Consider the following 25,638-nt stretch of genomic DNA (forward strand, 5'->3'; position numbering starts at 1 on the left):
CCCTTCCCCACTCAAAAGCCAAGTCCAAACTCTTCAATTTATATTCAAAACTATATTTTCAAGCCTATATTTTCAAGACCTTATCACCTGGCCTCTTTTCCTATTGGACACTATTCTCTTACTTGTTTTCAAATAGAAGCACCCTGCTCTAAAGTCAGGCCAGTCTCCTTATCATCCTTCCCCGCACCCCCCCCCCCCAAAAAAAAAACCTTCCTATTTTGTGGCTTTGTTCATCCTAATTTCAATCCAACCTGCCCATATTTTTACCCACCTTTCAAGGGTCAACTAAATCTTTCATACTAAATTAAAGCTTCTCTATTACCCATGCAGATTTCTCCATTTTCTTTCATCATAATGCCCCTTTTTTTCAAGTGGCAGCACGTATTTTTGTCTTGTTTTCAAAGTGTTTCAAGTGAATTATCCCACTCAATATGCTTCTTGGAAATAGGAGCCATGTTATAACTTGATAATTTGTGCATTATTGGATTGTCTCTTATTTTATGTACTGAGTTTCTTGCTGCAGGCCTGATATGCAACAACTGAGGGGTATATTTAATATCAATTGGTAATGAGGAAGTTTGGAGAGACAAATGAATAGAACAAGTTAAGAATATATCCCAACTCATCACACATTAACTTGACTCAATTCAATTTAATTTTCTTTTTTCTTTTTTTTTTTTAAAAAAGTCACTCTCTAGATGAAACAAATCAAGACTCTGAAGCTCAATGTTAAGATTTCCAGACTTCCTCCAAAAAATCATACCCTAATGGCAGGGAAATTTATCTACCATTTTAAGTATCTGTTCTGCGAAGGTGAGCAGTAGTCACGGTAATTTCTCCAGCAATACCGTAACTTCCTGCAAAGGGAGCCCGTTTGTCACCAGATCCTGACCCCTTTTTGGCTGCTTCTTCTATTGGTATAGCAACAGAAAGAAAAACTGGGCTTTGTGGCCTGGCGGGATCTTGTCCATTTGGAGGAGAACTACCATTCTGGGGGGCGGGGGTATGTTTCTGGAATTTCTGCTGTTCTGTAGGAACAGCTATGGGAACTTGGACTGCAGTATATCTCTTTGAGGGATCTGGCTGTGAAATAACAGCATGTCCAGGAAGAGGTTTCCACTCCTGTGTTTCCTGAACATTTGAGCCTACTAAAATAAAAGGTGGGGCACCGGTCCTCTTGGAGTCGTCCATCATCACATAAGTTGGAGAAGTAACTTTCGGTGGATGCTGCAGAAACTGTGGATCCTTAGCATTAGATAGATAGAGGGTTGCTTGGGAAAAAGGCCCGGGTGCAGGTGGCGGTGATGGGCGGCTTTGTTGGTTCATATCAGTAAGACAATAAAGGGTCCACATGTTAGAATATGGTGGTGGTTGTCCTGCTTCACTTGCTGCTATCGCTATAAAAAACAAAAAACAATTTGCAGGCATTAAAGGTTTGGTCTCTGTATCAAGCGCTATGCACAGAAATGTCTTGGCAATTTTTTTTAACATATCAACAAGTGATAACGCTATTGTGCCATAAAGCATGCTATAGAGAGAGCTACAAGAATTGTATTTGGTAACATGAAAGAAAAAAGGAGGAGTTTTGCACAGTTGAAAAAGGAGAACAGCATTGGGGCTCATAGGAAGTAGCAGGGACATGAGGGTTGTGGCTAAGGAGGCCCCTTTTATTCCAAGTTCCTGTTTCCTTTGTGCTTAAGCAAACTTCAGACATGGCTTCTGCAGAGTCCTCAGACAGGACACTGATAATTAAATTCAGCTTTACAAAAATATCAGCTGAGAAGGGTGCTGAGCTAATGAAAACAACATTAGTGCCATTATTGCACCTGCAGAATGACGATTTCCTCACTGAAGGAAGTCAGCACTGGAGGCTATATTTCAGACGCTTTTACCAAACGACAGAACCAAAATTCTGGCTCCACTGGCACCGCAGATTCTCCCCATTTATACGCCACTCCGTATGAAATGACCCATGCTCCCTGACTCAGTGCCCCAGAGAGCACCTCCAGCAAAGGCAGGGCTTGAGATGATAGCTCCAGAGAGGCAGTAAAACAATCTGCTGGGCAGAGGATGGGCAGATATCTCTACTACCCGTCAGGGCCTATCATGTCAATTCTGGTTTGCCTAGAGGAGACATGTGCTGTCTTGGGAAACTGAGTCCCAGAACAGGGGAAGGAGAAAGTGGACTCGATGCGTCCAAAAGGGAAGGTAAACCAGTGTTTTGCTTTACTTGGTGTGCCGACTTCATCTTTAGCCCCACACCAGGGATTTTAACCCCCCCAGTGCAGCCTTCCTTCAGTAAAGGAAAAGCCCCATTATGCACATGCTGAGAATGATGTTTTCAACAGTCAAGGACATGTTTTCAACTGATCTTTTGTTAAGTTTTAAATCATATATTATGCACACAAGCCAGGTCTTCCTTTTAAACAACAAAACAGTTTGAATTATCAGAGTCCTAGGAAAACACGAGATAAATCTCATTTTTTTAAAGTGCTGGATATTCTGATAGCTCAATCTCAATGAGTAAAAATATCCTCTTACAGCTGATGACCACAAAACCTGGCCAAATAATGGCAGCTCAAAAGTAAGAACATTTTTTTTCTCCTTCAAAAATACTTAAGCATTTGAAGACAGGAACTTGGGATGGAAGTGCTGCCTAATGCCACAAGTCTAATGACCGTCCCACATGCTACAAACCCCAGCACTGTGCTTTGCTTTTGCATCGGTACTGAACCCCTTTTCACATTGCCAAACAGAATTTGATATTTTTTTCTAAAAACCTGCTTTGCTAACACTTTCCTAGTCACACTTGGCTCCTTTAGGAGCCCAGGTTGGGAGAGATTCTGCAGAAGGGAATGGGGGGATTGGATCATGCACGTCCCTTCCCTGAGGAAAAATTCCAAGGACTTCTGCAACTGTCCTGCTAAGGAGATGCAAATCACCTCCTTATAAAGCTGGATCGAGATGAAGGGCAAATCAGTGCACATGAGGAATGTGATGGAGACATGAGAAATGATTTGGCAACTGAGAAAACAAGCTAGATATTAGTATACCTCAGGAGAGGCAAAGATCGTCAGCCTAATCACCTGAATCATGTTATCAATCTTTGAACAAGAACTTGGCTGTCCTTCTAGTTACCAAAGTCATCTGTGATGTCCCCAGCAATTCAAAGCTTGCCCCAACTTTCCCTCTCTCCATCCAACTATTATGTTGCTTACTAAGCTGCAGAAATCTTCCCAAGTGCAAGGGGGAGGACAAGGGAGGAACTTAATGCCTGCCCCAGTTCCTCCAACCCAGATGCAGAATTCTCCTGACCCAGTGCGAAAGCAGTTGAACACACCACCATTTCCCCCCTATTTTTGAAGAGGAGATTTAAATGCCACCACCTATGTAAATGCATTGCAATCGAAGATATTTTACTTTCACAGAAGTGAGAAATTTCAAACTGATGGTCAAGTCTTTAACAAAAGCACACTCTCCATTCAGTTTTTGTATTTTATAAACTTGATGAGCCCCACAAATTTGCAGAGCAAGGCTTTCGAAAACTGGTATATTTCTTGGGTTCGATTTTTAAAACCATCACTCCTGTGAATGTCAAATTTCAAACCATAACAAGGCATTTAAAAGGAATTGACATTTAAAATATACAATGGAAGTTAAAGACCTTATGAACCAGACACACTACAGCAAGCTAATACCATATGTCAACCTGTAATATAAATTTTGTACAAATATCTGTTTTTCTTACCTTGAGGCACCAAACCTTCTTCAGGCGCTGCTTCCCCTTCGACTTCCCCTTCTGGCACATCCGTTTCACCTTCTGGGGCGCTAGCTGCAGAGTGTACTGATTTTGGAGTTCCCCCAGAACTGACATTTGTGATTTCCTCCGGGGATGCAGAGTGAATGGATTTTGCAGACCCTTCAGCACGCACAGATTTTGCAGAACCTTCAGCGTGTACAGATTTTACAGAACCCTCAGTGTGCACGGATTTTTTAGACCCCTCAGTATGAACAGATTTTGCAGAACCCTCAGTATGCACAGATTTAACAGAACCCTCAACACGCAGGGATTTTACAGACCCATCAGCAGTGTGCACAGATTTTACAGACCCCTCAGTATGCAAGGATTTTAGAGATCCTTCAGCAGTGCGCAGGGATTTGACAGATCCTTCAGCAGTGCGCAAGGATTTTGTAGACCCCTCAGTATGCAAGGATTTTACAGACCCCTCAATTTCCAGGGATTTTATAGACCCTCCAGCAGTGTGCACAGATTTTATAGACCCTCCAGCGTGCACAGATTTTGCAGAGAGAGACTTTGCAGAGGCCTCTGACCTCAGAGACCCTGCAGAGGTCCCCTCTTGGTTAGAGCCTATGGATTTTGTAGACACCACGGAGGTTGTCTTTCGATCTATCTGAATTTGGCCTTCTGATGGTTCATCAAAAGGGATTATTATGTGCTCCGATATTTGCTCTACAAAAGCTGCTCCTTCGGTCTCAGGCTCATTCAATTCAGGTGAAATATATTGAATGGATGATCTTATTTCATTATCAGCCTGGAAAGGGACGTTAGGAGCTTGATCGTGAGCAGGAAGGTCTTGTTCACCCTGCAAGGGGACTGAGGAAGCCGAGGACGTTTCAGCCTTAGTTTCTTTGGAACCTAACTCTACACGAATGGATGTCTGACTCAGAAGCTGAGGCGTTTTATCTGAAAGGCGGGCCGAGGAACCTGGGTCTTCAACAGCCTCTAGGGACACGTACATATTGGGCAGAGAATGCATACTTGTTGCCACATCCACCATTAACACTTCAGAATGAACAGATGAAACGTTACCTAACATCTGGGCAGCTAGCTGTGCTGGGTCGGCTGGGACGTAGGCGAATTCAGGTGAAGCAGCTGCCAGTGGAGATGGCGAAGATGGTGGGGTGGATACCTTAGGGGTGGATGCTTTGGGAGAGGGCTCACTCACTGACTCAGTTATCTCTTCGGCCTCGGTGAGTTCAGTGTGAACTGATGGGAACTGGGTCGTTTTATTGCTAAACAACGGGCCCGTCATGTTGTCCTCCTCTGTGTCCGTGGACTTCTCTTTCTGTCTGGGTTCATCACAAAACAGAGTTTTTGTTTCTTGCTCTTTGGCACACTCTGCTTTCTTCTGTGCTGTTCCTTCTGACCATTTCTCTACTACAGAAACAGAAAAAAAACAATGGAGGGCGAGTTAGAAGAGGAGTCAGAGGGTGGGCGCTGTGCTTCCTCACCTCCCCCAAGACCATTAAAACTTCATTCATGGTGTAACAGAACTTTTGTAGTCTTCATCAGACATCACGTGGATTTCCAAAGAGTCTCACCATCTTAGGACAACTGAATTAACTAGCATCCAATAGGGCATTTTTCTGCTGTTCCTCATTCTTGCTTCTAAAATACTTATTTGTAGTTAAGACATAATAACCATTTACATTTCTATGACACCTTAATAAAGCACTCTGAGATAACATCTCTAACTCTTGAGAGACAAATATTTGCTTGCTATATTGACTTTTATATTTATATTCATACATTTACATTTTTACATGGAGGTATAAAATGGTAGAAAATTTTTTATTGAAGTTTTTTATTTTTAAAACATATGCAAGGATAATTTGTCACTATATACCCTTGCAAAACCTTGTATTCCAATTTCTCCCCATATCTCCTAGATGGCAAGTAATCCAAAATATGTTAAACATGGTAAAAAATATATATAAATCCAAGGTAGACATATGTATTTATGCAATTATCTTGCTGCACAAGAGGAATCAGATCACAAAGGGGAAAATGAGAAAGAAAATAAAATTCAAGTAAACAACAACAAAAGAAGTGAAAATTCTATGTTGTGATCCACTCTTAGTTCCCACAGGTCTCTAAGTGTAGAGGATTCTCATCATCACAAGATCATTGGAACTAGTCTCAATCATCTCATTTTTGAGAAGAGCTATGTCAATCAGAATTGATCATCACATATTAATCTTGTTGCTGAAATCCTGAGTTATGCTCATTTCATTTAGCATCAGTTCATATAAGTCTCTCTAGGCCTTTTCTGAAATCATCCTGCTGATCGTTTCTTACAGAACAATAATATTCCATAACATTCTAACTTATTCAACCATTCTCCAACTGATGGGCATCCAATTAGTTTTCAGTTTTTTGCTTCTACAAAAAGGGCTGCCACACACATTTTTGCACATGTGGGTCTCTTTCTCTTTTTTAAGATCTCATTAAGATATAAGCCCAGAAGAAACACTTCTGGGTGAAAGGGTATGCACAATTTGATAACTTTTTGAGCATAGTTCCAAATTGCTCTCCAGTGGCTGTATTCATTCACAATTCCAAAATGGTAGAAATATTATAAGGAAATAAAACCCCAAATTGTGCCCGAATATGCAAGTTGTGGGGCACAATGGATAGAAGCAGAGGTCTGGAAGTCAAGAACACTCATCTTCTTCCTGAGTCCAAATCTAAATTACGTGGAAAGAACAACATATTCCCACCTGCACTTATAGGCAATTCCCTTCCTGACATCATCATGAATTTCCCTAGCACCCTCATCCTTTCACAGACAACTCACAGAAAACTACATAATTCATATGAATTATTCCTGTTAAAACAAGAAGAAAAACAGCAAATCTTCCATGCTTTCAACCCCACCCCCAACTAAACCCAATCTCTTCTACAGAGGCCAATTGGCTACTATCTACGTATGCTAGGAGAGCTCTACTATTATATTCAATAAATAACTTGGATTGATTTGTGCAGTCCTTTGATATTTGTCCAGTAATTTGTAAGTAGTTTCTGCCGGTTGAATGTATCTGTTTTCCACAAAACCAGAAATTGTTATATCTAAACACGTTTTGTCCAGGACCCAAGAAAATGTTCTTAACAATTTAAAGTCAACTTTACTCTAATACCTATTGAGAAGTAAGAACTCTTAAAAACCAAGGATTTTCAATTTTTTCTTTCTACTTCTAAATTACCCTTACAGCAAAACTTCCCCATGCTCCAGATAGGATATAGGTACTCTTAGTCCAGAGATTGTAAAGGGAGGGGAGGGCACACTTGACAGAGAGATTGTAGAGGGTCCATTGTTGGTATTGGGTACAGTTGGTATTAAACTATATTGCTCATATACAGAATTCAGAGTTATAGGTCCAGGGCAGAGAGGAAAGCTATGGTGACTCTGATCAGTCACAAGACACAGTTCTGGGGCCAAGAAGGGTATTGGATAGTGCTTAAGGCTAAAGCTAAAGAGGACCAGAAGCCCTTTTGGGTAAAGACTTAGAGCACAGACCAAGAAAACCGTGAACACATCCCTCTCCCTCGATCACACCACCTTCTTGGAAACTTCAAAAACTTGTAGACTCTCCCCAGAACTTGCACTGAAAAAACCTAAAGCATGGGACAGTGCCTCCCCTATTCAGGTGAACAGAGCCCAACTTAAAGTTCAAAGTCAAGAAACAAAAGGAAAAAAAATGAATAAAAATGACAATAAAATGTCAGTAGAGATAAAAACGCCAACTTAGGATGACAATAATGTGAAAACAGCTATAGCCAAAATTGCATATCACTTTGATGAAGTACTACTTCTGAAACTAAATAAGAGTTTCAAGGGAAAAAAATATGGCAAGACTTATATGAAATGATGCAAAGTGAACTGAGAAGCAACAGCAATGTAATAATGATGAACAATTGTCAAATGTTTGCCTCTATTCTGAATAATAATCGAAGACAATTTCAAAGAACTCAATAAATAAAATATAATCCAATGCCATATATTCACAGAGAAAGAGAGAGAGAGAGAGAGAGAGAGAGAGAGAGAGAGACTTACTTTGAGTACAAACTGAAGTATAATTTTTTTTTGCAATATGGCAAATATGGAAATATGTTTGCACAATTTCAATATGTAATTGATATCACATTTATTGCCTTCTCAGTGAGTGGTGCAAGGAAGATAGAAGGGAAGGAGAGAATCAAAATCTAAAAAGAATGTTAAAAATAAATGTATTTTCAAAACATAAATATCATTATAATATCAGGCACACTGATATGGAGAAAGGAACATTAAATGGGTATCAAAATCTAAAAAGGAGGTTAAAAATAAGTGTATTTTCAAAAAATAAACAAAATAATATCAGGCACACTGATTTGATCAGTTGAAACACCTAATAAACCTTTAATTTAAGTGCTACTCTCAAGGTATGTTGTAAAAAGAAAAATACTAAAGCTTTGATATTATTTCTGCCTCATTCCTCAGTAACTATGCAGCCACACTCAATAATTTTATATATTACAAGGCTGGGATAAGACTGAACACACAATGTACTTTAGTGAATATACAATATACTATCTAATTATGGTTTGAAGGGGCTTTAAAATAATCTAATCTAATCCTTTAATTTTATAAATGAGGAAATGCAAAAGAGGCAGTCTTGTACTTTTTTCCAGATTGAATGTTTTTTTGGGGGGAGAGGGGGAGAAACACTACTTAAAAGTCTATTGCAAGTAAATAACCTGCTCATTCTGAAGCTCCATGAATTTTTGGACCATTTCTGATTTGACAGCAGAATTAGATTTGATTGTAGTAGTTAAAATTTCCATTGAAAAAATTTAAAATTTCACAAGGATTATTTTATAAATGTTTAAAGATAAGGCAAATAAAATCATAGAAATCATAACTGTTAGTGCTAGAACAAACCTCAGAGGCCATCTGATATACCTCCCTCATTTTCAAGATGAGGAAATTAAGTTCCAGAGAAAGAAACTATCCCAAGATTATACAAGGAGTACAGGTACAGGGAAATCAAGAAAAAGCCTCCTCCCATATAGGATTTAAGCTGAGTCTTGAAGGAAATCCAGAGAAGCTAATGGGTCCTCTAGATGAAAAGAGACTGTTTGTTTTCTATGTCAAGACATAAAAATGGGAAAGATGCTGTCAAGGACAGCAAGGAGGGGTGTGTGTGTGTGTGTGTGTGTGTGTGTGTGTGTGTGTGTGTTGAAAAACACTGAAAAGATCAGGTCTTGTGAAGAACTTTAAACACCAGATGAGTCTTGGTGACAACTCATATATGTGTGAGAGATATTGTAAAGTAAGAAAAATAATGATAATAAAACAGCAGGTTCAAAACATCTAAAATACTTTAATCCAAAGCAGGATTCTTTAATTACTTTAACTCATTTATATATCTCTTTGCTCAAAAAGCTGCTTTTTGGAGTGCATTTCCCCCAAAATTTTCACATGGGCTAAGAACCTACAAAATGTTCTCCCTGACTCAGTCCTCTCTTCCTTTTCTTATCTATCCTTCACATGGGTACCAAAATAATATTACTTAATTCATAACTCTTCCCTCAAAACTTTCACTGATTTCCTGTGAATACATAAAATTATTCCTCTTGGATAAAATATAAATTTTAGCCTGACAATTTAAGGCTAGCTATACAATTGAACCAATAATTGAACCAATCTACCTTGATCAAGTTCGACTTGGGTTGCTTGCTTTTAGGGCTTTTTTTTTTTCCTTTTCTTTTAGGGCTTTTTCACCACCATATTCAGTTTCTGTCTTTTTCTCTCTCTAATCCTAAACATAAATTTTCCTCTTGGACTCTTTTTCTCTTTATTCCTCAGAATTTCATTCATTTACTTAATGTAGATTTATCAACCTACCTCCAAGTCTTTACACAGGCAACTCAGTCATCTCGCATATAATTTGCAAAATGTTTTTTCCCTACTAATTCCTCTCCTCCTCTACAACCCACCTTTTCTCATTTCCCCCCTAACTCTCCATTCTTTTTTCTTTTTTTTTATAGTTATAACTTTTTATCGACAGAACCCATGCCTGGGTATCCATTCTGTTTTCTCATGTTCCTTACATTTCCAGAAAATATATTGCCAATGAGATTGCCCTTTTAGTTACCTGTGAATACATCATGCTTTATCTACATGGGAAGAATTATAAAGATACTTGAGGGGCAAGGAACAAAAGGAACTTTTGTCATTTTTCATTTTTTAAATTCCTATCACCTATATCAAAGAAGCTATGAATAAATAAAAGACCCTTAATAGTAGTTCTTTAATGAATGGATGAAATTTAAAATCTTGGTGATCAGTTTGAGAGCAGAGTTTATTTGACAAAGCTTAAGGAGCAAGAGGAAGCAGAATTCCAAGGGCAGAAGACCAAGAAGACAGCAGAAAAAAGGAGTTATATTGACAATAATTTCAAATACTTTCTAGAAAATGCCATTGTCCTAGGCTCACAACAACTTCAGTGTCATCTTGGACACAGACTCTGCCCTCTACATTGCATAACCAAAAATCCATTAAAAATCTTGTCATTTGTATCTTTCATAACATCTGTCTAACTCTCTACTCACACAATTGCTATCATATTTCAGAAAGGCTGTCAATCAAATTATAGTAGACCTTCTAATTCATTTGCCTCCCTGAATTTCAGTCCATTTTTTTTTACTAAGATGTGAAAGTGATTTTCCTAAAGTGTAGCTCTGCCCATGTTATGGTCTTCTAATAAATATTTCCAATAATGCTCTATTATTTCAGGATCACATAGAATGTCAATGAGTATTTATTAAGCACTATTATGTGCCAGGAACTATATTAAGCATTGGGAATAAAAAGAAAGGCATTGATAATTCCCTGATTTTCATAATTTAATATGGGAAACAACATGAAAATATATATGTACCAGAATTTTATACACATAACATATATATGTATAATCAATAAATTATGTGTATATATTGTATATCATGATATATATAATTAAAAACCAGAGGATTTTGCATTTTATTCTGGAATATTAGTTTCTTGAGGTCAAGGATTATTTTTGCTTTCTTTGTAATCCCCATACACACACAGTGTCATAATACAAAATACAAACTCAATGTGTGCAACTGACCGAAGGCTGTCAAAGATACCGGCCCAAAGCGTCTTCCAACCAACCTCAAAGCATGAACAAATACAATAATGGAAAAATGCATAATAATCCTCTGGCTTTTAGTTACATATATCATGATAATGAATAGAAGCCAAAATCATACATGATCCACTCTCTTAAGGTTTCAAAAAAGTCTTAGTGATTTATAAATAAATTCATGTAAAATAAATTTAAGGATTTTTTTTTTTAAGAAACATGAATACACACAACTCTCATTTGTACTAAAGTGTTATCTTGAGAAGACTAACCCATATCTAATGAAACTTTTAGATTCCAAATTCAAAATTTCATCCAAAGGTTACATCCAAGACAAGTCTTTTACAGGGAAAGAAAGACTAAAAAAGGAGGGGCGGGAATCCCCCAGTAGCAGACATAACAAAGCACACTAGTCCTATCTGAACTAGGGGAAAAGATAAAAATTTGCAACATTAAGTTGTGTGATTGAAGCGTGATACTGTGATTCAATTTTGGGTGCTCCTATGCACTCCACCTCCCACACCTATTGATTGCCTGGCTCTACAAGTGGAGATTGTTTCATCCTTGCCTAAAAACATGCACAACTGGATTTCTATTCAGAGCCAGCTTATCCAATATTTAGTGAAAAGAGAATTCTGCTAACAACTCCATTAAAAAGTTTTGTTGCCCCAAGGCATAATCATAATACCAACAGGATTTAAAATTGTAAAGAAACTTCTAAGATCATCTCTTCAGCCCTGCTGATGAAAAAGTGTATCCTATCATAATGGCAATGTATGCTTTTGCTTTTCCAAAGATAGGCAAAGCTGAGATAAGCTGACAAAATAATTTTCAGTGGCCTATCATTTCTATGAAATTTTCATTAAACTCCATCTACACAACTAGGGGCAACCTTATGGAAAACATAATTATGACTTTTAGGAGTTTTTTTTAAATAGCAGCCTACATCTGAATCATATAAACCCAACAGCAAGTTCTGAAAATATACCGATTTAAAAAAAAAAGTATTGTTAAAAAAAAAAAAAGCAAAGATATCAAATTCAAATAAGATATACATGGCTTTTGAAATTTCTCTATGCAGCAAAGTACCTCCATGTATATAAAAATAAACACAAGGCAATGTATGTAAAAGATATGACTATGGAGACAACTTTGTTCAACCATCCCATTAAATAGCTTAAATAAATTCTCTCAATAAGTTCAAAACATATCTTTTCATACCCAAACTAAAACTGGATTATTTATATATTTATATGTAGACAAATGAAGGCCTTTTTTTAGTTCTTTCAAAATTCTTAATTAGACAAGCACATTTGTTTTTTTCTATTAAAAAAGAAAGATAGTAGCAACCAGTGGACAGAGCTACAGATTGAGATTTGAGTTGGAACCAAAATACTATTTTTGCATATTATATGCATATATAATAATTTCATCATCTTTCGTTCCACAGACCCATCTACAATCTATCTAGACGTTCTGAATACCATGATATCTTTTGGAGTGAGCTAAGATTTCCTATAAGTCACAGTCAAATACCAATCATCAAACAATGCCCAATGGCATCTTGTATGCTATTTGTCTGCTCAAACTCAAGAACAAAGATGAGCAAATGCAACATGTTTTCACTGCTAATCAAAAAGGACCAATTCAACTCATCTTTAAGTAAGAAAAATATTCTCTTATTCTCCATAAAGCAATCATGCAAATTAACTAGCTTTTATATCAAATCAAGAGAATCAAAATAGACAAGGGGCAAGTTATGTGACCAATGGCCTCACTTCAAGAAAGGCCATGACATCGTTTCCTGGGATTCACCAGCATTTATATTGGCTATCTACTTTGAGGATCAGTACTCCTTCATACAACATGTATTATATGGGGACTTCAAAAGTTGCAAAAGAGGATGATGAAATCCTAAAGTAGGTTTTTTTTTTTTTTTTAATTAATAGTATCCCCCTACACCAATAAGTTCTTCAACTCCAAAACTGCTCCTACATAGATAGATTTAGAAGCTTTAAATGAAATAAACTATTAACTCCTTCACTTTAGAGGAAGAAACTCAGGTCCAAAGAAATAAAGTGAAGACTTCCAAGGTTACTTGACCCAGTCTAGTAAAGCATCTGAGGAGTGATTTGAACCCAAGTTATCTCTGATTTCCAAGCCTGGCAGTATCCTATCCACTCATACACTAAAATTCTGCCAAGAACCACACCAAGGACTTTCAGCTTTGGATTCCCCCACAAATACCATTTATTGAACCAGAAAATACAATGTTGTTGCTTTCAAAAACAAAACAACGTTGTAGCAAAACTTCATGACATGAAATACCACTACTTCTGAGGATGTTGATACTCATACTCATCATTGGAATTAGGCTCTCTCCACATATCCATCAGGGTAATTAAGGGCTTTGCAATCTTTTCCCATTTTAGACCTTACTCTGCTACTAGGAGCCTTAAAACTTTTCAAAGCATTGCCTTGTGGACCCTCTGCTCCTTCCACAAGATTTTTCTCCCTCCAATTTGTTTTCCCAAGCCTAAGCTTAGCTAGGTATATCACAGGCATTTAAATGTTCATATCCTTTCTAGGACCAGGTCCAGTTTAGATTCCAAAATTGTTACCAAGTTTTACCTATCCCTACCCTCTTCGGTTTGACACACAAAGAACTCATTAGTTATGCCATGGCAATTCTATTTTTATCCTTTCTCCATCCTGCTGAACAACAAAACAGTATTTTTGAATGTCTGCTTATCAGGGCATAACCCATTTTCTTTCATTAAAGGGCACAAACAAGTCATCCAATAGGCCCCAGATATAAAAGGATTTAGAAAGTCTTGACTTGCACTGCAGGGATATGTCTTGTATCCTTGTTCAAATGTATACCTTGATCAAAAATTTTTTTCAAGGCAAGTGCTTCCCTAGGGGTTGCTGATAGGCAACAGCAATCAATGGATTGTACACAAATGTTACCTCCTAATGAGATAATGTCTGTTTTTAAAGTGCTTAAAAGTGTCATGTATTAATATTAGCTCCCTCTTTCACACCTAGTTTGTATGCTCATAGACCTAATTGATTTTTTGAATTCTCCAATATTCTCAACAAAATCCAACCTTCCATATAGTTTGTCAAAGTGATTTTTCTAATAGACAAGGCTCAAGGTCTTTTTCACTTGCTGGGGGTGGGGAGGGTATTCAGTAAACTATAGTAGGAAATCCTGAATCTCCTCTTTTTAAAATCAACTCCTCTGTTAAAAATTTTTTTAAAAGCTCTTCATAAAGTATGATTCTGAGAAGATGGTGGAGTACAGGTTGGTAAATTTCAAGCTGTCCTGATTTCCCCCACAGCCTCAGAGCAACCAGACTGGTGAAAAAACAAGACAAGTTAGGGCAAAATAGAGGTCAGTCCTCCAGATACAACCCAAGATCTGGAGAAAAAACCCCGGGCTGGGGATTCATCTTCTGAAGTCCAAACACCTATGGACTGGCTCCACAGAAAAACCAAGTGGATGAGTTGGGTGTGGCTGCAGCCTTCAACAGACATCACAGAAACTTTTACCGCCCAGACTGTCAAACCCCATACTGGGGTTTGAGTCTGGGAAGATTGAGTGAACCTCTGCTGATTGGGAAGAACAGGCCCCGCTGCTGAGGTGTGGCATTAGGTGAGAAGCAACTAGTACTCAATTAAGTGCAGAGACAGTGGGAAAGGGTCATTGCTAGTTGCAGACACTTGCAGAGGGGTGAAGTTTGGTGTTTCTGGTCTTCCACACCCCACAATTAAAGATGTTTACACTCTCATTTTAAGAATTGAATTGGCAAAGAAGAAAAATCCCCATCATTGAAACATATCGTAGAAACAGGGAAGACCAGGGCAAGATTCATTTTCAGAGGAGAACACTTTAGTATGAAAAAAAAAATTACCCTAAAGAGTAATGTGAAATAGCTCCCTGGCCAAGGAAAATTTGTAGGAGAAGCAGCCAATGAAGCTATGAGAGATCAAGAAATAACAAAACATTATAAAGAATAAGAAAACAAAACAGAATGTGAAACATCTCATAAGAAAAATGATAGATGTGGAAAACATCAAGAAGAAAAAACACAATAATAATTGGACTGCTAGAAAATTGGGACCAAAAAAGAACCTTGGCATAACAATGCAGGGAATAATTCAAGAAAATTGTCCTGGAATGATAGAATATGAGGGGAAAATAGATAGAAAAAAATCCACCAATCCCCACTTCAAAGAGATCCTTTGTGGAAAACACAGAGGAATATTATTGCCAAATTTCGAAACCCCCAGATCAAAGAGAAAATTTTGCAAAAATCAAGAAAAAAATTCAAATATGGTAGAGCTACAATTAGAATTTACAAGACTTATCAGCAACTACAATCAAAGACCAACATGTGGGTCCTAGAGTCACATCTATCGACATTAAAAAGAAGTAGGCCTGCAGCCAAGAATATCATATCCAGCAAAATTATCTATAATTTTGGAATGAGAATGGCCCTTCAACAAACTTGTAGATTTTCAAGATTTTCTATCTACCAAATTCGAATGTAACAGAAAATTTAACATATAAGAGTCAATATGAAAGATTAATTTTAAGGGAACTTAACATTGGGCAAATTGTTTAAACATGGACAAATTGCTTTTTTTTACATAGAAAAAATGTATACTATATATTTAAGATTCACATCAACAATAGGGTAGCTCAAAAGAAAGGTTAGCAGAGTAAAGGTAAAAATAGTAAGCATATTATACAAATGAGGTGCAGCAGAAGAACAGAGGCAGGCATTAGAGACGGGGAAGAGGGCTGAAAAAATCTGCTCACAGGCAATGAATTCAATAGACAATACTACATATACACCATGAAGGGTATAGCAACTTCCAAAATCTATGAAGTATTAAAGGAAGAGGGATGGGAAGATGGGGAAGCACAGGGTGAGGAAAGAAAAGGGAGGGATCTATGGGTGGTGGGAAGTAAGTAATAGCAAGGCAAGTTATGGAGCAGAATTTACTTAAAGAGGCAGCAGGGATAGGAAATATGTGTATGTGTGTATGGGTGTGAGTGTGTATATGTATGTATGTGTATTGTTGTCATCAATATTCATAAGTTGATATTTACATTTGTGACTATATTTGAACTTTACAATTTTTTTTTGGAAAAAACAATGATTTCACTTAGCTTCAAAACAATAATTTTTCTGACTTAGGGGGTTAGACTGAGGATGCTATGATGCTATCTCCTCAAAGTGAAATCCAAGTGAGTTTAATACAAGTGGTTCAGCTATCTGACTCCTAGAATCTAGTATTTGATTCAAATTCTCTTTATGATTGCTCCCCACAAGAAAATACCCCCCTTCCTCCCCCAAAGGCCTAGAAATTTACTTAAAAAATTGGGAATGTATTTTGATCCTTTGGAGTTAAATGTTACATATTTACCATAGATGAAACTTTTACAATAAGTGTTCATATTAATTAATGAATAATTTTTTACAGTATTCCTATATCAATTAGTGAACAAATTTTATCTACGATATGTGCCTTAAACACCCATATATAAATAAATGTATACCTTTACATTTCACATATAGCTTATATAGAGGGGTAAGGGATGATCCTCAATGCTTTTTTCCTGGAGAAATTCCATTCTCTGTAATCTAAATAAAAAGGCACTACCCTACCACTGGCCACGCTACTTGTTTTTTAACTCAATTAAGAGTCAGTAAAAATGTACTGACAGTGACACCACAAGATGTGGTGGCTGGACTTGGGAGTCAAGAACCTGGGTTTAAATGCCTCAGACACTAGGATTAGGTTTCACCAGTAAATTATACTTAACAGTATTAATGCATATTGGTCTGTTTACATGGGGCCTTGAAGGCCTATGGACGGATATGAAAAAATAGTTATTTAAAAAAAAAAAGGAGCTAAAACTGTACTTGGAAGAAATTAAGTACTAAATTTCCTGAGCTGCAAGTTTCCAAATAATAATATTGTAAAAAAAGTGCTTTTTGTAAACCTTAAAAGCATGCACTTTTTATGTAGCATTATTATTATTGTTATTATTGCTGTATTTATTATTTTCCTCATCTTAATTACATATATTTGTGTTGAGGATCAAAATTCAATAAATCACTTAAATGCTTATTACATAAATTTTGCAAAATGTGAGCTATTTACTATTTGTAATACAGATTTAAAAGTGAATGCATATGTTGCAGATATTACTATTATATTTTTTGAAATACTACTTGATAATTATATAATCAACTCTGTCCTCACAGTAGCCAAAATATAAATTTCTCCATTAGGCTATTATATTAATCCATAACAAACTGATCTCTGCAAATTACATTCTGTCCCCTACACCCTCTTATCCAAAATTCTATTATAATTAATAATTTACAGGTTTGGGAAAGGTTAAAGAGGAGTTAAATTCTAGGCTTTCAGAAAGCTTTCTGAAAGCCAAACCTGTAAATCAGAACCTATGTACTATTACTTGCATCTGAACCTGCTACTTCAGATATTTTTAAAATTGAAAAAAAAAAAAGCAAAACAAAAAAAGCTGCAATATCACCCATGCATGCCTTGAAATTTTTTTTTTATTAATTGGCCATGATTTGATCATGCAAATCACGTGACAACCCCCTATCTTGTTAATTTACATGAGTTAAAGAATCTTTTTTCTCTGACAATCAAGGAAAAAATGGCATTGATATTGAATCAGCTTCTATTTGTGGATGCTATTCCACTTATTTAAGGAAATATTTTCATTTCTGCCAATGTTCTTTTTGTTCCCTGATATATCATCAATCTGCAAAGACCTGAAGTTAGTGATAATCCAATAATACTCATAGTAAAATTATTGAACAAGTTTAAATTCCTGAAAAGGTTTTCTTATAGACTTTTTATTTAACTCATCATCGGAAAAATGTATAAGGGGCTAAAGCATCCCCTTCACAAATCTTCTTTTAAAAAAGGACATTTTTAACATTGTTAGGTCTTTAATAATGGTTAAAATCTAAATTCTTTATCTCACTAAAGATTTTTTAAAATTGTAATTGAAAATGTGATTTTTTTTAAGGACTGAGAAATTCTGTTTTACAATGGGTAATGCAAATAATTTACACTATTAAAAATCTAGGAGTCATAATAAGCAAAATTCTCTTACCTTTGATCTGATGAAATTGTTTAACCAAGTCTTTTATATCCAATGAAGAATTTGCTAAACGGAAAAAAAAAAAAAAAGAAAAAGACGATTAGTGCCTTACACCACATGCTTTGGGGATTTGCCAAGTAATAACTAAAAGAAGCTTACATTTAAAAAGCAAGAAACAAACCTTCTCTGAACAAAATAAGCTCTTTAAAATAAAGAGCTGCAAATTGTGTGATGTTCCCTGGATTGGTTTTGAGAATGGCTCTGCTAACTCCTTCTAGTAGAGTCTTCAGGCCATAAGGAACCACAAGCCTGGGTTTCGAAGCAATCATTTTGGTCGATGGTGCTGATGCTGACGTTGTTATTTGATTACAATCTCTCAGCTATAATAAAGAGAAATAAAGTCATAAATGTGTTTTCTATGAACAAATAATACTCCCTTATGACCAAATGCTATGAATGAAATTTCTATGAATGAATCAACCTCCTATTATAATTACTACCTTCATTTCAAATTTGTAGACATTCATCTTTGGTTTTATGTGTTGATCTTGCTGATGGTTCAAATAAGGAAAAGGCAGGGTAAGGCTTGAAACAAGTAGTTTTCTACGTGAAAAAAGCAACAGTAAATAATTCTTTTTTTTCTTCTAAAAAAAATATTCCGGAATATCATCTCTCACCTTTGCCAGTATGAATAAAGTGATTCTCCACCATGGAAAGTAACTTACTCAAGCACAACAAAGGGCTCCAAAAGAATGAAGAGTCACTTCCTCCTTATTTCACAGTAAATGTATTGTTATGAGTTAGATTAACCCCATTTTTGTATTATTGGCAGAGCAGGCATATTATTAGCATGTCACTGATACCATATTTTCTTCTGTTTTCTTCCCCCTTCCAAACTCCCTCCCCTCCTAACATTTTTCCCCCTCTCCTTTTCCCCCATTCTTATTATGGCTATATTAGTGAGCCCCACCCACAGCCTTCTCTGTGTTATCTTCCTTGATGACAAAAGCAGATGTTGCTGATACATTAATATCAGAGCATCTTGAAATAGCAAAAATACTAGCTATTTAAAAACAAATTTCACATTACTCTTAGAAATAGGGTTTTCATACTGGCCTTGGAGGATGATGGTTAACCTTTAAAAATTTTAAGCTTCTTAAAACTATGGAGTTACTTAACAAAATAACATTTAAAAAGTTCTTTAAAAAAATTCTTGACATACAAAAAAAGCAGCCTCACCCCACCCCTTTTTGGTCAGTGTATGGACAACAAACTATGAGGGTTAGATCTTATACTTTGCTAATTAGTCAGCTTGGAGAAAAAGCTGACCTAAGAGCATTGAGGGGGAAAAGGTGAGCGTGAAGGTGCGGAGAGCAGAGGACTGGCAAATTTATTTTTATAGTTTCATGTCATTAAATTAGCTCTTTGCTCCGAACGGGACAAAAGCAAAGGCCCTATATAATTGACACACAAAACGGGAAAAATAGTGAGGTTTTAGTTCTCACGTGAAAAAAAAAAAAGATGCCAAATCTTGCCTTTCTTATATGACTCAGTTTTTTTTTTTTAAAGCAAAAAACCAAATAAAACCTAAAATATTCAAAAATAGCAACAAACTAGTATTCAGCCCAGGTCTAGATTTGTTTTTTTCCCCCCCACCTTTCTAAAAATTTGTCTGGGAGGTATTTTATAGATGAGGCCTTTCTGGGAAAAGAAGCCCCCCAAAAATCCATTCCTTTTCCGAGTCTTGATTGTTTTAGTCTCACTTTTTTTTAGCCATTAAGTTAATTAGTTTGGTTTTTCTTTTTGCAAGTGTTTTTTTTTGTTCGAAGTCGCTGATTTTACATTAATTCCTTTTCTACATAAAAGCATTGAACCAATCCAACTCCAACCCTCATAGGCGGTAATTTTGCCGGCTTCTTCGTCCTGGCCCCTCCTGGGCCGCCTCCCGAGTCACCCAACCCCTGCGACCTCCATGCGCTATGGGGACACTTCCCACCCACCCATCACACCCAAAGCCTCAATCCCTTCCTCCCGGCCAAGGCCCGCCGGTGTCCCCCCCAGCCATCCCCGTCCCTTCCTGAGGCTCCTGCGAAGCCCACACGGCGCATCCCTCCAAGGGACACTCGCATCCCCGAGGGCAGGGAGTTTCCCCCGCCCTCTCTAAGTCTTTCTTTTCTCTCCGGACTCTCGCACACCTTTTCCTTCTCAGCTACGCTCTAAGCGATTCCTCGTTGCCCCCTTGCCGGCGGCTCCTGTAAGGAGGCGCAACGCAAGCCGGACTTTTTATACCAGCAGGGGCGGGGCCTCCCAGTGAGAGGTCAGTACTGTCACAATGGTCTCGCGGTCCACTGGCTCCGACTACCCTGTCACCAATGAAAAGGGGGAGGGGTCGTGGGGGGCCAGGGCCAATGAGAAAGCTCCAAGCACAAGAGGGAACACGCATCAGTTGCCCGGAGTTTTCTTAAAATTCTCGGACAGACTCACTTTCTTTAATGTACATTAGGGTACCTGTGCACTTGCCAGGCGGGGAAGTAAAAAGGAAATTCCTAAGGAATGTTGGAGTCAAGGGAGATGGCAAGACAGCTATGCACTCATTCGTTATTTGCCAGGCAATAATGAGATAAGTTTTCATTTTTTAAAAGGAGAAAGGCGCAAACTTTATTATACTTACTTCAATCTACTCTACTTTGGAGAAAAGGTCCATCTTCCCCTTGGTAACTCTTAAATAAATCATCTGTGCCAGTGTCTGTTGTGGTATACAAGAAAGTGAGCAAAACAATTTTTTTTAAAAAAACATGTCACTACAGTTAACAAACCACCTTCCTCCACAAGTTTCTCTTGATAGAAAGTTAAGAGGAAGTATAAAAATGATAATATGGTACATTTCTAAAGGTTCCTGTTGACTCCTGATGTTTATAAACTCTGGATCTGAAGCGTGCTCTCTCCTCTCCTCTCTTCTTTTCTCTTCTCTTCTCCTCTCCTCTTCTCTTCTCTTCTCTTCTCTTCTCTTCTCTTCTCTTCTCTCTCTCTCTTCTCTTCTCTTCTCTTCTCTTCTCTTTCTTTTCTCTCTCTCTCTCTTCTCTCTCTCTCTCTTCCTCTTCTCCTCTCTCCTTTTCTCTTCTCTTTCTTTTCTCTCTCTCTCTCTCTCTCTCTCTCTCCTCTCTCTCTCTCCACTCTCTTCCTCTTCTCCTCTCTCCTTTTCTCTTCTCTTTCTCTCTCTCTCTTCTCTCTCCTCGCTCTCTCTCTCCTCTCTCTCCTCTCTTCTCTCTCTCTCCTCTCCTTCCCCCCTCTCTCTCCCTTCCCCCTCTCCTCTCTCCTTTCTCTCTTCTTTCTCCTCTCTCTCTCTCCTTTCTCCTCTCTCTCTTCTTTCTCCTCTGTTTCTCTCTTCTCTCCTCTCTCCTCCTCTCCTCTCCTCTTTTCTCTCTCTCTCTCTGTCTCCTCCTCTCCTCTTCTCTCTCTCTCTCTCTTCTCTTTCATCTCTCTCCTCTCTCTCTTCTCTGTCTCTCTCCTCTCTTTCTTTCTCCTCTTTCATCTCTCCCTTCTCTCTCTCTCCTCTGTTTCTCTCTCTTCTCTATTTCTCTCCTCTCTCTTTTCTCTTTCCTCTCTCTTCTCTCTCCATCAGATTTTGCAAAGAAATTTCTAATTATATAATCTCCCCACACCCACCCCGACCACCAGCATCCAACATACCATTGCACTGGTTGACTCTCATGCATAGAATACTCCACTTAATTCCTAGCTTCAAGACTCCTCAAATGCTACTTGAATAAAGCTATTCCTGAATCCCCAAGCTGTTAATGCCACATAATATATATGTATATGAAGACATATGCACACATATATATTTTTCCCCAAGAAGCATTTGTTTTCTCTCCTCATCTCATTGGAATGAAAAAGGGAAAAACAAAACTTGTAACAAATATATGTAGTCAAGCAAAACAAATTCTCACATTGTTGTTCAGTTCTTCAGCTATGTAAGATTCTTCATGATCCCATGGAACACTGAGGTTTCCTTGGCAAAGATACTGGAGCGGATTGCCACTTCCTTCTCTAGTGGATCACTTTTTGTCAGAATTCTCCAAAATGACTTGTTTGGGGGTAATCCTGCAATCAACTGAACTATGAAAGCCCCTCTTCCACAAGGCAGTCAGTGATTCCAAAAATTTGTCTCATTTGGAATGTTTAATCTATTACCTCTCTTTCAGGGGGTAACATTCTTTGTAATTATTTTGTAGATTTAAATAGTACAAATTGTTTCTCCTAAGAGAATTATTTGCCTTATGTATATTTATGCCATATATAACAAAGACCTGCAAAAGTTACTTTTATGCATACTCTATATATCTTGCAAATATTTGTACAATATAATACTTGTAGTGATATATGGGCTATTTATTCACTAGTAGAACATAACATCCTTGAACGTAAGGATTTCTGATTTTTCTATTTGTATCCCCAAAGCCTTCCTCAGTGTATGGCATATCACAAATCTCTGTGTTTACTAAATGCTTATGAGTTGATTCTTAATTGATGTTCTCTTTGGTCACCATTTTTCTTTGTCAAGCAAGTCAAAGCAAGCTAATCAAGAAAAAGAACTTTTTTTTTGGCTTTTGACTTCCTTGTTATAGTAATTGAAACACAGTGGTAACTTCTGTCTAAACATTATCATCAATCATGTCATTTCAATTACCCATTTTTTCATTATCAGTTACTTTTTAAAAATAGTTCAATGATTTTCTTTCAATTGCATACAAAACTTTTACTATTCTTTCTTCTAATTTTGTTTTAATTCTAATCTTTGCATCTGGTATGTGTTCGTATGATCTACGTATGTGGTTTGACAGTACACACAGCTGATTTAGGGAGGAATCCAAAAATAGTTATCCTTAAAAAAATTCTTTTTTTTTTTTTCAGTGCTTGCCACTTCCAGAACCTAGAAATTATTTTCTCAAAGGACATATTGATGATGTAAAGGTAGGAGATTTCTGTGAAGTTTACAAATTCTTGTCTCTTCATTTTCCCATTGCATATGCTGGCTGGATAAGGCTGGTCAAGTAATTTACCTTCTCAGGCTCTATGCTCACATATGAAGAAGGTGTTAGTTAACTTACAGGGATAAAGGGAGTTTCCTCATGAGAAGATCTTACACTAATGAGCTAATCTGTCTAGTCTCTATTCCTATTCAAAAGTTCAAGGGTGCTAATGTCAAATCATTAACTAGATCACATGATATTGCTTTTTTTTTTTTTTAGCACAAATAGGCTTAAATTAAAAAAAACTTATTACAAAGTAAATGTTTAATGAAAGATCTATGTTGAAGGAAAAATCTACTACTAACTTAACAGAAGGGTAACTAAATGGATGTCATTGTTTTCATTAATATGTATCCAATAATTTTTAATGATCAAGGAGTCTGAATGCAGATTGCATACTTTTAAAACTTTTTTCTTTGCTCTGTTTTCTTCTTCTTCTTTTTGGCTGAGGCAATTGAGGTTAAGTGATTTGCCCAGGATCACACAGCCAGGAAATATTAAGTGTCTGAGGTCCATATTTGAACTCAGGTCCTCCTGACTTCAGGGCTGGTGCTCTATCCACTGCACTAACTAGCTACCTCTACTCTGTTTTCTTTTGCAACATGTCTAATATGAAAATGAACTTGAAATAAAATACTCTAATTACTCCAAAACCAAAAAAGTCATAACCCATTAATCATATACCACAACTTATTTATATGCCCCAGTCTATAGGTATCCCCTTGAATTTCAAGTCTTTGTCACCACAAAAATAGCCGATATATTTTCTTTCTCTTTTTCTTTGAAATACAGACCTAGTAGTAATATAGCTGGGTCAAAGGGTACTATAGTCCTCTGGGTTTTGTTCCGATTTGTTCTCCAGAATGCTTGGACTAGTTCACAACTCGAGCAGTACATTAATATCTCAATTTTTCCACAATCTCTCCATCATTTGCCATTTTCCTTTTCTGTTGTTAGCCACTCTAAGTGTGAGATGGTATCTCAGGGTTTTTTAAATTTGCATTTCTCTCATAAGTGGTAATTTAAAGAACATTTTTCATGTGACTATTGATAGCTTTGATTTCCTCTCCTGAAAACTGCCAGTTCATATTCTTAGACCACATATCAACTGAGGAATGGCTTGTTTTTTTTTTTATAAATTTGGTTTAATTTCTATATATTTGAGAAATGAGGCCTTTATCTGAGAAACTTGCTTTAAAATTAATTTTGTGTTTAATTTCATGTAATCAAAACTACCTATCTTAGGTCCCACAATCTTTTCTATCTGTTGTTTGGTTATATCTCTTATTGACAGATACATTTTTCCATTCTCCCCTAATTTATTTAGGATAACACCTTTATGAAGGTCATCACTTTTCCATCACTAACATCACTTTTCCATATGGTGTGTGCTGGAATATGGTGAGATGTCAGTCTATGTTGTTTATTTCAAACCCTGTGCAATATTTTAAAATTTCTTCTGAAAGTAGCATTTTTGCCTACCTGGCATGCCCTAGAGACACAATGGCACTGTTAACTAGATCCACCTTAGTATCCCTTATCAAGAAGTTGCCAACTCACAGTAGTCGATTAAGTTCAGAGACCATAGAATCATATAATAGAGTTGAAAAAGGCCTCGAGGATCAGAATCCAAATCCCTTATTTTATAGCTGAAGAAACCAAAGGTCAAGAGGTGGAATGTCTTGCCTTCTTCACACCATGAACAGATGAACTTTCATCATTTTACCATTCTTTAGAATATAATCCTGTTCACAAAATCACAGAATTTTGAGTTGAAGGGGATCAGAAGTCCAATTCATATATACAAGGAATCTCTATTATAATATGCCTATCAGGTAATAAGTCGTCTCGTCCGCCATCATTCCTCAAGCCGTTCTACTTGTAGATAGCTCTAAGTGATCCGAAGGGCAGCTAGGTGGTAGGTAGTGCACAGTATGGCTCATCTTCCAGAGTTCAAATCTGACCTCAGACACTAGCTGTGTGACCCTGGCAAGATACTTAATCCTATTTTTCTCTCTTTCCTCATCTGGAAAATGAACTGGAGAAGGAAACGGACAACTATTTCAGCATCTTTGCCAAGGAAACCTCAAATGAGGTCACAAAGAGTTAGACACAACTGAAGTGATGAGCAACTGATATGATGGCTATCTCGACATCGTCTTAATTGTTGGCAGCTTCTACCACTGCTTCTGTTTGTGTTTCTTGTGGCCTAGCAGAACAAGCATAACCTCTCCTTCTGTAGGATGGATGAGCAAATCCTTGAAGATAGAAACGATCCCCTGGTGCCTTCTATCCTCTAGGCCGACATAACTAGTTTCTTCAACTGAAACACATACTCACCCACATAGTTGATCACAATACAAGTAATTCCAAACTAATGGCTTCTTAGCCTCAAGGAAAACCATTTTATATTATTTACTTTCAGATTGCCTTAGGAAGCAATCTAGAAAGGCTTTGGTTTTTACAGAAAAGTTTGAAAAAAAAATCCATCAG

At 37.1% G+C, this 25,638-nt stretch overlaps 1 protein-coding gene across 5 annotated transcripts; it reads right to left on the reverse strand.

Annotated features, from left to right (window-relative positions):
* Positions 1-632: 632 nt before the first annotated feature.
* On the reverse strand, positions 633-21,110 carry CABYR (calcium binding tyrosine phosphorylation regulated). 5 transcript variants are annotated; one of them, XM_051970330.1, is made up of 6 exons: positions 20,784-21,110; positions 18,613-18,715; positions 18,294-18,492; positions 18,125-18,178; positions 3,749-5,179; positions 633-1,397 (listed from the first exon to the last, which is right to left on the reverse strand). In XM_051970330.1, exons 2-6 carry the CDS (start codon positions 18,637-18,639, stop codon positions 793-795), a joined length of 2,316 nt encoding a protein of 771 aa, XP_051826290.1. In that variant the 5' UTR covers positions 18,640-18,715; positions 20,784-21,110; the 3' UTR covers positions 633-792. The 5 variants fall into 5 exon arrangements, with proteins under 5 accessions (XP_051826290.1, XP_051826289.1, XP_051826293.1 ...); XM_051970329.1 differs by lacking the exon at positions 20,784-21,110 and adding an exon at positions 20,308-20,777; XM_051970333.1 differs by lacking the exon at positions 20,784-21,110 and adding an exon at positions 20,308-20,774 and having other exon boundaries at positions 4,832-5,179.
* Positions 21,111-25,638: the final 4,528 nt, after the last annotated feature.

The sequence above is a fragment of the Antechinus flavipes genome, chromosome 1 (assembly GCF_016432865.1).
Source record: "Antechinus flavipes isolate AdamAnt ecotype Samford, QLD, Australia chromosome 1, AdamAnt_v2, whole genome shotgun sequence".
Lineage (NCBI taxonomy): Eukaryota > Metazoa > Chordata > Mammalia > Dasyuromorphia > Dasyuridae > Antechinus > Antechinus flavipes.

What these genes read in the sequence shown, in the direction of transcription:
- CABYR (XM_051970330.1), bottom strand. Translation starts at nt 18,639, where the DNA reads ATGAATGTCTACAAATTTGAAATGAAG. An exon ending in GCTTATTTTGTTCAGAGAAG is followed by an intron (nt 18,179 to 18,293) that starts GTTTGTTTCTTG and finishes TTTTCCGTTTAG; the next exon opens with CAAATTCTTCATTGGATATA. An exon ending in ACAATTTCATCAGATCAAAG is followed by an intron (nt 5,180 to 18,124) that starts GTAAGAGAATTT and finishes CTGTTTCTGTAG; the next exon opens with TAGAGAAATGGTCAGAAGGA.